The 12,459-nt window shown below is 44.0% G+C and overlaps 1 protein-coding gene across 3 annotated transcripts in view; it reads left to right on the top strand.

Annotated features, from left to right (window-relative positions):
- The window catches only part of LOC101740996 (protein MON2 homolog), a 52,551-nt gene that overhangs the window by 29,779 nt on the left and 10,313 nt on the right, over window positions 1–12,459 (top strand). For all 3 annotated transcript variants that reach the window (XM_038021034.2, XM_038021033.2, XM_062676437.1), the window contains 11 exons: window positions 290–502; window positions 1,038–1,213; window positions 2,584–2,746; window positions 3,630–3,774; window positions 4,412–4,554; window positions 5,559–5,666; window positions 6,274–6,408; window positions 8,137–8,284; window positions 9,128–9,230; window positions 10,251–10,398; window positions 11,150–11,311. In XM_038021034.2, the coding sequence (XP_037876962.2) occupies window positions 290–502; window positions 1,038–1,213; window positions 2,584–2,746; window positions 3,630–3,774; window positions 4,412–4,554; window positions 5,559–5,666; window positions 6,274–6,408; window positions 8,137–8,284; window positions 9,128–9,230; window positions 10,251–10,398; window positions 11,150–11,311 (1,644 nt within the window). The remainder of the gene's footprint in view (window positions 1–289; window positions 503–1,037; window positions 1,214–2,583; window positions 2,747–3,629; window positions 3,775–4,411; window positions 4,555–5,558; window positions 5,667–6,273; window positions 6,409–8,136; window positions 8,285–9,127; window positions 9,231–10,250; window positions 10,399–11,149; window positions 11,312–12,459) is intronic.

Raw genomic sequence — 12,459 nt, 5'->3', positions numbered from 1 at the left:
TAAGCAAATAAACAAAAAAAGCAAAGTCTCTGTAGTTTATCTTATCGTTCCATCAAACTGGTTTTATCAAGATTATTCATTGTATTTGTAGGAAGCGGCTTGGACTTCAGCAATGCAAGGGGCAGACCCCTTGCATTGCTGAAGTCCATGGGCGACGGTAACCACCCACCATTAGGTGGGCCGTATTCTCATTTGCCTACGTGGGCGATAAAAAATGTCTACTTTCATTTCAATAAAGAAATTTTCCCCCTAACGAAATGTTATCAAATGCAAATCTCAACTTTTACAGGAGCCATCGTTGTTTGCCGTTGCGAAACTTCTAGAAACAGGCCTAGCGAACATGCACCGGATAGAGGTGATGTGGAGGCCCATCACCAACCACTTGTTGGAGGTGTGTCAGCACCCGCACATCAGGATGCGGGAGTGGGGAGTCGAAGCCATCACGTATCTAGTTCAAGCAGCATTCCAGTACCACCATAATAATCCCGTTCATGTAACTGATGTGAGTGAAGGTTTTGCTAGTTCGCTTTGGCTGTCTCTTCTTCAACCAGTGTCCACCCAATGCTGAGTGTAGCTCTTTTCGAGTGCACCCCATCTCTTCGGTCTCTTGCCTTTCTCATCCAGTCTCTACCAACTACTTTGACCAGGTCATCGGTCCACCTCGTTGGCTGTCTGCCCATGTTACGACGTCCAGTACGAGGTCTCCACTCCAGTACTTTTGTGCCCCACCGATTGTCAGTGCGACGGCATATTTATTTATTTATTACACTTCATGTAAAATTTGCATTGGCGGACTTAATGCCTAAGGCATTCTCTACCAGTCAACCAAACGTAGTGTATAGTGAATAGTGGTAGGTGCAATGAAATATACTTTTTTTTTTATATGTGGCCGTACTTTGGCTATACTGGCGAGTAAATGAGCTACTGGTTCGTTAAGAACGTAGATACATTATGTGTGCGGCTTGCAACGTCCCACATTGAGAGTCCCAAAGCTGGGCTTAGTGGTGGACGTCAGCTCAGAGCGGGGCTTGTGTCAGGCCCGGTCCCGGCTGCTGCTGGAGCCGCTGGCGGAGCTGTGCTCGGTGCGGCACGCGGACGTGCGCGCGCGCCAGCTGGAGTGCGCGGCGCGGCTGCTGCACTCGCGCGGGGACCAGCTGGGCGCCGCCTGGCCGCTCATGATGCAAGTCATCTCCGCCATCTCCGAGCACCACAGGTAACGCGGCACTCGACGCTGACACCCTCGCAATAATTATTAATCTGATTTATTTAGATTATGTTTGAATAAAAACATGTGTCAGAATTTGGAAGATTAACATGGATGTTTCCTATTTTAATACGCTTTTATTAGCTTCAGACGTATGTATGTTTGTAACGAAATCTTTGACCTTGATTTTGACCCCTTCAAAACGTCGGATTAACTCGAAATTTGGTATACTTATTAAGGACCGATGATAATTCGTAATTTAAAAAAAAATTAAAAATTGAAATTCAACTAAACCCCGCGTTTTTTTACAATAAAACTATTTTTTTCTTACACTATTTTTAATTCAGATTTATTAAAATTAATTTCCTTTTTTTAGTAGTATTTTCTATAAAAGCGTATTTTGTTAGTTTTTTTAAACTTTTTTTTTTTTTTTTGTGTACTTTAAGTAATTTTATATGGAACGGTAAATAGCGTTCAAAGAATACTTTTTGCAGCGACAGAAAATTAATTTTAAGACGGTATTTTTTAAAGTAATCATACTGTATACTAGTCGACCGGACAAATGTTGACATGTTCATCCAGCCGTTTAGTTGCAACATAGATAAATAACCTAGATACCGACTGCAGCGCCATCTGCCGGGCTCATTTGTGAATCTAAACCGTCCAGGGTACCACCCAAAATGCATACAAAAAAATCATTCAAATTGGTTTAAGAACCGTTTAGGAAGAGTTCAGTGATATAAACACGTACAGTAGAATTGAATCTATGTTAATATGTAAATCTACAGTGGTTTTACGGATGGTCCGTTATAACTACTGAACCATGCATCCGATTGACTTGCAACTTGGTATCCATGTAGAAAATACATGTATTTAATGGATAGGCTAATATTTATATCAGTGTTGGCCTCCCTACACCAGTTGCGGGGGCATTAATGATGAGAATCTTTGTGGGGGCGAGAAATAATAATGTTAATTTTAAATGGCTAGCGAAGCAGACGGGTACAGCTAGTCACTACATAGTATAAAACAAAGTCGCTTTCTCTGTTCCTATATCCCTATGTATGCTTAAATCTTTAAAACTACGCAACGGATTTTGATGCGGTTTTTTTTAATAGATAGAATGATTGAAGAGGAAGGTTTATATGTATAATAGCATCCATTAAATAGTGGAGAAATCAATAATAAATTACAGTTTCCGAAGCGAAGCGAGGGCGGGTCGCTAGCCGCTAGCTATTTATAAAAAGATAAGGACGGATACACACAGAGCGCGAACATCCTCACTGGCAGTTAAATATTGAATAAGATTTGTTTGTTTAGTTGATACCGTTAGCGGCCCCTACCCTCAGCTCGCAACTAATGTCGCCCACGTCCCACAGCGAGCAGCTAATCAGGTCGGCGTTCCAGTGCGCGCAGGTGGTGGCCGGCGACCTGCTGGGCTGCGCCGGCCCGCGCTGCCTGCGCCGCGTGCTCAACACGGCCGCCGCCTTCGCGCTGCAGACCAAGGAGCTCAACATCAGCCTCACCGCCGTCGGACTCATGGTGAGCTCGCCCCGCGGAACTGTAGCTCGTTGCCCCTCCAACTCCTCCCCCCACTTCTACTGTCTTGGCATATCATATTGTCAGTGTCAAATGTCTTCGATGTAAAAAAAAAAAAAAACAAAAATCATGGTAATTTTTTTTTAATAGACAACATGCCCTTATTAGTTCGATACGTTTGTGTCTGTATGTAATGGAATTTTTGGACATCATTTGATATAGATAGGTGGATAAGCTCACAGCCCACCTGGTGTTAAGTGGTTACTGGAGCCCATAGACATTTACGACGTAAATGCGCCACCCACCTTGAGATATAAGTTCTCAGGTCTACCCCACCCTTCAAACCGAAACGCATTACTGCTTCACGGCAGATATAGGCAGGGTGGTGGTATTCACCCGCGCGGACGCACAAGAGGTCCTACCACCAGTAATTATGCAAATTATAATTTTGCGGGTTTGATTTTTATTACACGATGTTATTCCTTCACAGTGGAAGTCAATCGTGAACATTTGTTGAGTACGTATTTCATTAGGAAAATTGGTACCCGCCTGAGATTCGAACACCGGTGTATCGCTCGACACGAATGCACCGGACGTCTTATCCGTTAGACCACGACGACTTCAAACTCACTCACTTCTCTTGGGAGTCTGCGCGAGTAGGTACCACCACTCTACCTATTCCTGCCGTGAAGCAGTAATGCGTTTCGGCTTGAAGGGTGGGGCAGCCGTTGTAACTATCCTGAGACCTTGGAACTTGAAACTTGGCCTGAGTAATATTTACGTTGTAGATGTCTATGGGATCCGTTAAACACTTAACATCAGGTAGGCTGTGAGCTCGTCTACCTATCTATGCAATAAATAAATATAAACGTATTGCCAATTCCAGTGGAATATATCGGACTACCTGTACCACAACCGCGACAAGCTGGTGGCGGCGCTGGCGGGCGACGCGGCTGCGTGTCCCGAGGCGCCGCAGCACGACGAGCTGCCGCCGCTCGACCGCCTCTGGATGTGCCTCTACATCAGGCTTAGTGAGTGCATGATATCATACCAGACTACCTTCTATCTCCAAACAAGGCTCGTTTGCCTACAACGACAATAAGAAAAAAAAAAAACCTTCGGTTCCAGCTTGAAGCTACCGGTCATCGTTCTCGCCAAACTCGAATGGCTCGGCGAGTAAATTAACCCACAGACGCGGCCCACTGAGTTTCTCGCCGGATTTTTTCAATGGGTCGCGTTTTCGATCCGGTGGTAAATTCTGCGAAGTGTTAGCTCGTGTTAGCAACGTCGTCAAGTTTGAGCCCGTGAGCTCATCTACTTGTTAGGGTTACGCTGAATTGGTCTCTCAAGACCAGGATCGAAGGATTTAGTAACACCTAGAACGCTCGAGATATACAATGCCATCTATTGTCAAATAGCGGAAACATAATACTCGAATATGTGGAATATTCTCGATAATTTTAGGGATATAGTATCGGCTATAAAAGCTTTGCAGAGATGGCACGCAGTCAGTTAGTAACCTGAAGCAAAGCGGAAGAAGCAATATGAGAATTTTAAAGTGTTTTAAGTGCTCTAAGTGCTAATACGGTGTTAACTTGTACTTCGGTATATTTTTTTACTTATCCTGTACCCCAGCGCTTAACATTATTTTGTCGTTCCCGCGACCAGGCGAGCTGTGCACGGAGCCCCGCGCCCCGGTCCGGCGCGCCGCCAGCCAGACGCTGTTCAGCTGCATCGGCGCGCACGGGGCGCTGCTCGGCAAACCCGCCTGGCGCGCCCTGCTCGCCGTGCTCTTCCCCATGCTCGAGCAGGTGGGCCGCCGCCGGGACCACCACACCCTGTCACTAACTAGTACACCTGCAATAATACCCGAGCTATCCCACACTTCAGACCGATATGAATGAATGAACGAATGGATGAATGATTTATTTTATTTCAGACAAAAACAATTCTATATGTGTACATAGTATCATTGAAACATACATAAAATTAACAAAAATTAAAAACTAGCTGACTCGGCAGACTTCATAGTACCTCAATCGATAAATAAAAGACCTAAACTTTTGTATAAAATAAACTTAAAACAAACAAAAGGAAAGGAAGACGGGGGACACATCAAAAGAAAAACATAATTTTTATTTTTATTTAATTCCGAGCATTTTCATATTTATCTACCTTTTAAACCTTCTCTGGACTTCCACAAATAATTCAAGACCAAAATTAGCCAAATCGGTCCAGCCGTTCTCGAGTTTTACCGAGACTAACAGCAATTCATTTTTATATATATAGATAAAGATAATTATCAGTTGAATACATTTCAAATATTTCATTCAACTGATACTTACTTCGAACCAACCATTATTATTATTAGTCCGCAAGTGAAAGTATAATGATTCAAGTACCCCACAGTCATAATGGCCTGTTAATGCCTTCAGGACGCTGTTAATGTACCAATGTTTTTAACCCAATACCCAAAGTAGACCATGTTCGGTATAATACGATAATTTAGGAGAGAGAAGGACTACCTGGAACCACTGCGTTCATCCACAGTGCATCTCCAGAGATCTCTTTTGCCACGCACCATCCGGCTTTAGAATGAGCTCTCCTCCACGGTGTTTCCCGAGCGCTATGACATGTCCTAATTCTAACGAGGCTTGTGGAGAGTACTTAATGATAGGCAGCGGCTTGGCTCTGTCCCCGGGCATTGCTGAAGTCCATGGGCAACGGTAATCAAATCACTCACCAATAAAAAAATTAAAAAAACGTTAACATTAAGGTTATGTTGTAAAATCACAAAGTATAAATTTTACTAAAGGTCCAGAAACAATCGAACATTGCGAGCTGCGAGAAGGTGGACACCGGGGAGCACATCCTCATACATCACACGAGAAACACGGCGCAGAAACAGTGGGCGGAGACCCAGGTGAGTCCCCCGGGGAGCCCCTGTGTCGGTGTGGGCCGAGACTCGCCGGGTTCAGGGACGAGTTCTACCTAACGACAAATATGCTGACATCAGACATGCTGAAATCATAGACAATGAAAATTACAAAATGGCCGCTGAAAGAACGCGCCCGCGACGGAATGTGTAATTACAGGCAATGGACGACTCGCCTTTCAATCTCCAATTCACCCACTAACGAATGCATTATTTTTAACTATATGACTAGCTGACCCGGCCGACTTTGTAGTGCCTCAATCGATAAATAAAAGACCTTAACTTTTGTATTACAATAAACGAAAAACAACAAAGGAACACATCAAAAGGGGGCACATCAAAGGAAAAACAAAATTGTTATTTTTATTTAATTCCGAGCATTTTCATATTTATCTATCGTTTAAAGTTGTTTAAACCTTCTCTGGACTTTCACGAATAATTCAAGGCCAAAATTAGCCAAATCGGTCCAGCCATTCTCGAGTTTTACCGAGACTAACGAACAGAAATTCATTTTTATATATATAGATTTATAGTTTTGCACTGTTTCTCTTGTTCTTTACAATTAAATTTTAATCACCTTTGCTCCTGCCGCCAGGTGCTCACGTTATCGGGGGTGTCGAGAGTCTTCCACTCCCGCTTCCAACTCCTGACGACGGTGGGAGACTTCAATAGATCCTGGGCGATCCTGCTGGGCTACATAACCGACTTTGCCTTACAGAAGAGTCACGAGGTGAGACTAGAAGTTCCTTTGAAGAAATTGCTATTTCAATTAATGCGGTGTTGACCTTGAACGGAAACACTCTGTCTCTTCTCGTGGGTGTCTTTTTTTTAAAGGGATTTCATGACCTGGTAACTAAGACCTTTAGGTCAAGTCTTATTTTAATTTTAATGATAACTTTTTTTTTATAAAAATGATATTATGAAATGAAATGAAGTTGATTATTATGAAACATGGCATGAAATGAAATGAAAACCAAAATGAAATGAGATGAAATGATATGGGATGAAGTATAATTTCAGTAAAATGGTGATCATTTATTGAGACTTTTTCAGTGGACTTTTTGGAGGATCCTGAGAAATTACGTTCTGCGGCTTTGTTTTATTTTATCACATTTTTGAACTTTCACAGATATTAAACAGTTAAAACACAAAATGTGTGCAATTCACACGTGGTAGAAGTGAAACCTTCCAAAACTTAAATACAATTATCCTAAACGTCTTAAGTGTATGTAAAATTTTGTCATTAGTAAATAATTGTAAAGTAGAGCCCTTTGTGAATTGATATTTTAATTTCACGTATAATCCTAAATTAAAATTCACTACAAGAGCTTTCATACACACGTTAGTATTAAAAAATCTCACAGATGGCGCTGTATTAAATAGTATGTATATTTCTGTCTCATTCTTTGCTGGCTTCATCCTACACATTTTTGTATTTGTGTCTCTTACCTGTCGTTTTTTCCGTTGCATCCGGTTTGAAATCACAACGATTCTAAAGAATTTTTCACTTCAATAAACCACTGTTATTACACATTTAAATCCGAAGAAACATTAAATGGACAAAATAAAACAAATCACACAACTTCACTCCTCGCGTTCTCGCCAAAAAGTCTCTTGTGGGTGTCGTGAGCGGCTAGGGCATTCCATACACCAGAGTAATGTGATCGACAACTACCAACCTGCCTGTATCTAATGCACACGTTCCGAATTATAGGGTTTGGCAAACGTTCTACTATACAAGTAGAGCTTGGGTCTCGTCTCAATAGAGAACGAAGGTTTTCAAAGTGTTATTGTGCTGATTGTCCTACAGTGAACAGAAATTAGCTCGTCTGTACATCTGAAAGAAAAAGAAGATAATTTTTTGGGTAATACTAGCTGTACCCTTTACTGGTGGTAGGACCTCTTGTGAGTCCGCGCGGTTAGGTACCACCACCCTGCCTATTTCGGCCGTGAAGCAGTAATGCGTTTCGGTTTGAAGGGTGGGACAGCCGTTGTAACTATACTGAGATCCTTAGAACTTATATCACAAGGTGGGTGGCGCATTTACGTTGTAGATGTCTATGGGCTGCAGTAACCACTTAACACCAGGTGGGCTGTGAGCTCGTCCACCCATCTAAGCAACAAAAAAAAAACCCGTCCGCTTCGCTGGGCATTTAAAATTAACAATATTATTTCTCACCCCCACAAACATTCTCGTCATTAACGCCCCCGCAACTGGTGTAGGGAGTCCAACGCTCATATAAATATTAGCCTATCCATTAACTACATGTATATTCTACATGGATACCAAGTTTCAAGTCAATCGGATGTATGGTTCAGTAGTTATAATGGAACATCCGTAAAAACCACTGTAGATTTATATATTAGTATAGATTTAAAAACATTGACAGTCCCCGAGCGTGTGCCGGTGGGGCGCTCACTAGTGGTGTCCACAGACAGCAGTGCGGTTTGCTTGCAGGTGTCGGTGGCGGCGCTGAAGTCGTTCCAGGAGGTGGTGTCGGCGGCGGGGCGCGCGGGGGGGCTGCCGCGCCGCGTGTGGGACGCCGCGTGGGCCGCCTGGACCGACATCGCCGCGGCGCTGCCGGACCGACACCGCGAGCCCCCGGGTGAGCCGACCCCCCTCCCCCCCTATGAAGCAGCTCACAGCCCACTTGGTGTTAGGTGGTGATTGGTTAAACTCATGTGAATGAGAAAATATTTCAATCTAAAATAACTATATTAAACTAAGTAATAAACGAACAAAACCTTGTTTTTTAATTGCCTAGATGGATGAACGAGCTCACAGGCTACCTGGTGTTAAGAGGTTACCGGAGCCCATAGACATCTACAATGTAAATGCCGCCACCCACCTTGAGATATGAGTTCTAACCGGAGTACCGGTGCCCTCCGTGGCGCACTGAAGTAATTATGTCGACTTCTGTCACTAAGGCGCCGGAATATCAAGTAGACTCTGACAAAGACGAATCCGAAGATACCGAGAATGAATCTATTTCGAAGACTAAAACAAACGCATAATTGCAAAGTTGGGTGATCCAGGCTCTTTAGTAACAAAAATCGACTTAATTACTTCAATGCTCCAAACCTACACGGCAGTCAAAGGGTTAACCCTATTTAAAATCATATAGATATTTTGGTTTTTTATTCCCTCACGGACTCAACCTGAGAGGACTTGCTAACTAACATCACCCATAGCAAGAGCGGATAGTTAATATAAGATTCCAGAATTTACATTTCATTTCAGCGTGCTAGTCGTAGAGTTCACCGCGACCCTTAGTCCATATCATCTGTCGGACAGGGTGAAGTAGAGGTAACTTGTGAGGGCCCGATATACCAGCGGGGTACCCTAGGACTACTGCTGTCTGTCTTTTAACTGGTCACTATTAGTATTAGTACCCGTGAAAAATAGGTAGTCTCTTAAAAAAATAAAATGGTCTTAATCATAATTACAGTGACGGAGGACGGCAAGCCAGGCGAGGAGTACGCGCCCTCCCAGAGCTTCCTCACGACCCTCGTGCAAATATTCCCGCTTATATTCCAGCACATACGGCCCACGTGAGTGGACATCATGTGGCTTTTTTTTTCTATTGCCCTTGTAGGCAGACGAGCATGCGGCCCGCCTGATGCGGGGAGTGGTTACCGTCGCCCATGGACTTCAGTAATGCCAGGGACAGAGCCAGAGCCGCTGCCTCCCGACCTGTCTCAGGACACTTTCTACCGCAAAACACCCATGCCTTCCGGTCTGAAGGGGGGCACGCTCGTTAAATTATACAAGTGGGGCTTGAATCTTGTGCTGTTGGGTGCTGGTTTACGGACAATGAACTCGTCCAGCCATCTTGTAATACTTAAATATCGTGCACGTATGTTCACATGATTTAGGAATGAAAACTTCACAAGTACTTCAATTTTGTTATCTTACAGACTATGTTTGTGTCTTTTTAGTGTCGCCTTTTCGTTTCATCAGATTTCAAATAACAACGTCTCTAAAGGTTTTTTTTTAAACAAACTATATTTGGCAGGAAAAAAAATCTTGAAAATGTTTAAAAGGTTTAAAAGACCATAATAGTGTTGTTACCTTGTTCGGATCACATACCCGATCCTGTAGACCAATGGTAAACAGTCGACGTCACCCAAAACACTTCGTTACGGATCCTCCCGATCCATTAACGGGGCTTTTAGGCACCACAAGCACCGGTCACCGTCCTAGTCGAACCCGTCGCTTGCGACGAAAGGTTTGACGAGCGAATTGACCCACATACACAGCCCACTGAGTTTCTCGCCGGATCTTCTCAGTGGGTCGCGTTTTCGATCCGGTGGTAGATTCTGCGAAGCACGGCTCTTGCTAGGGCCAGTGTTAGCAACGTCAGATTTGAGCCCCGTGAGCTCACGTACTTGAGTGGTCAGTTCAGCATAGGTAGGAAAAAAAAATCGGATCATCAGAACATACGACACATCCTCGTCTATCCTATGTGACAATTCCTAACTCTTAGCCCCATCTTCAAGTATGATGGGCAGTAACATTAGTTCACGCTTCTGTATGAAAACGTGGAACCTTGCTGTGCGGCTGGTCGGCAGGTTCACGGCGGCGGACGTGGAGCGGCTGGGCGCGTGCCTGGCGCACGTGTGCCGCATCGAGCCCTCCGCCTCGGCCTCCGCCCTGGACGGGTCCGCCGGGCTCGCCGTCAGCCTGCACGCCCTGCACTGCCTCGACACCGTGCACAAGGTTCATAGCGTCACGTCACGTCATTGAGCTCAGATCATAATTTTCCTACCCCCTCCCAGTCACCTGGGGTCGGTCCAACATGTTTTCTCCTTCCATACTCCTCTATCATATAGTATATATATTTTACTGGTGATTGGACCCCTGTGAGTCCTATCGCGGGTAGGTGCCTATTTCTGCCGTGAAGCAGTAATGCGTCTAGGTTTCAAGGGTGGGGCAGCCGTTGTAACTATACTTTGGACCTTAGAACTTATATCTCAAGGTGGATGGCGCATTTACGTTGTAGATTTCTATGGACTCCAATAACCACTCAACACCAGGTGGGCTGTGAGCTCGTCCAGCTATCTAATAAAAAAACAGATACAGTTAAATATATATATTTTTTAATATAGTTTTCTTAGCAAGAACCCTCTCTTAATGAAAGGCAAAGTTTGGTCAGATTTTGATTCGAAGGTTGCGTTGAATATGAACTATTACGTCGGGGTCACCAGTTTGGGAAGGACAAAGGGAAGATCTTCCACCGAGCGGGTGATATTTGCTTGGTAGACCGACGGCCCTAATGTTGTTGTCCGGAACTTGTATATATGCGAGTTTATCTTGAAAATGTCGTCAAATATTTTGCGTTGTATGATGGCTACCGCCACACAAAGACCTCTAGATTACTTGTACAGGTTACTTGTATAATATTTTATAATTGACGTTTACGACATCTCGACTGTCGGTAATGGCCGTGTCCCACGCGTCTCGTCCTCAGGAGGCGCTGGTCCGGCACGAGCTGCTGGGCGCGATGTTCGTGGCGCTGACGTCACTGGCGGGCGCGGGCGCGGGTGCGGGCGCGCGCTGCCTGTCCGCCGCCGTGGCGCTGTACCGGGCCGCGCCGCAGCCCAGCGCCCCCGTGCTGCCGCATCTCTTGCAGGTAACATCATCGCTTACAGTCACCTAAAAGTAAGGTACCTGCCGCCCTGTGGTTTCCTCACACTACATACAAACGAATACACATTTTTATACGCTTTTATTAGCTTCAGACGTATGTATGTTAGTATGTATCGGAATCTTTGAACATGATTTTCACTCCCTCCAATACGTCGGATTAACTCGAAATTTGGTATACTTATAAAGGACCGATGACAATTCGATATTAAAAATTTTAAATAAAATAATTTTTTCTTACACTATTTTTAATACAAATTTATAAAAAATGATGTTCCATTTTTTAGTTGGATTTTCTATAAAAGCGTATTTTGTTAGTTTTTTAAACTATTATTTATTTCTTTGAAGTTTTTATCCCTTCACTGGTACGTCATCCTGCGGACCGATTGGTAAACAGTCGACGTCGCCAAAAACACATCATTTCGGGTCCTCCCGATCCACTATCAGTGCTTTTAGGTACCCCAAGCACCGGTCATCGTTCTCGTCGAACCCGTCGCAAGCGAGTAAATAAAACCACAAACACAGCCCACTGAGTTTCTAGCTGGATCTTCTAAGTAGGTCGCGATTCCGATCCAGTGGTAAATTCTACGAAGCATAGCTCTTGCTAGGGTTAGTGTTAGCAATAGGGTTGCTAGATTTTTTTTCAGCCTATAAAGGGCAAATGCTTAAATAGGCAAAAAAAGGGGAATTTATTTTTTTACCCAGGGCTAAATAAAAAACAAAATTACATAGTGACATTCTTTTCTTTTGTTTATTTCTTCGAGGAGTAAGTCAGTTTTAATCAATATAATTATAATCGTACCGTTCGAATATGGTTAGAGTCAGTCCAGCCGGGACATTTTAAACCAAGCCTAAAATACGAGACGTCTGGCAACTCTAGTTAGGAACATCGTCAGGCTTGACTCACCTATTTGTGAGGGTTACGCTGAAATGATCTCCCAAGGCCATCAGATTAGGTAAGAAAAAAAGAAAAAAGGTACGTCATCAGAACTTCAGGGAACGTTTACTGGTGGTAGGACCTCTTGTGAGTCCGCACGGGTAGGTACCACCGCCCCGCCTATTTCTGCCGTGAAGCAGTAATGCGTTTCGGTTTGAAGGGTGGTGCAGCCGTTGTGACTATACTGAGACCTTAGA

Source organism: Bombyx mori, chromosome 27, assembly GCF_030269925.1.
Source record: "Bombyx mori chromosome 27, ASM3026992v2".
Classification (NCBI taxonomy): domain Eukaryota; kingdom Metazoa; phylum Arthropoda; class Insecta; order Lepidoptera; family Bombycidae; genus Bombyx; species Bombyx mori.
Note: the sequence above shows the minus strand (reverse complement) of the source record. Positions and strands in the feature narration are given on the sequence as shown.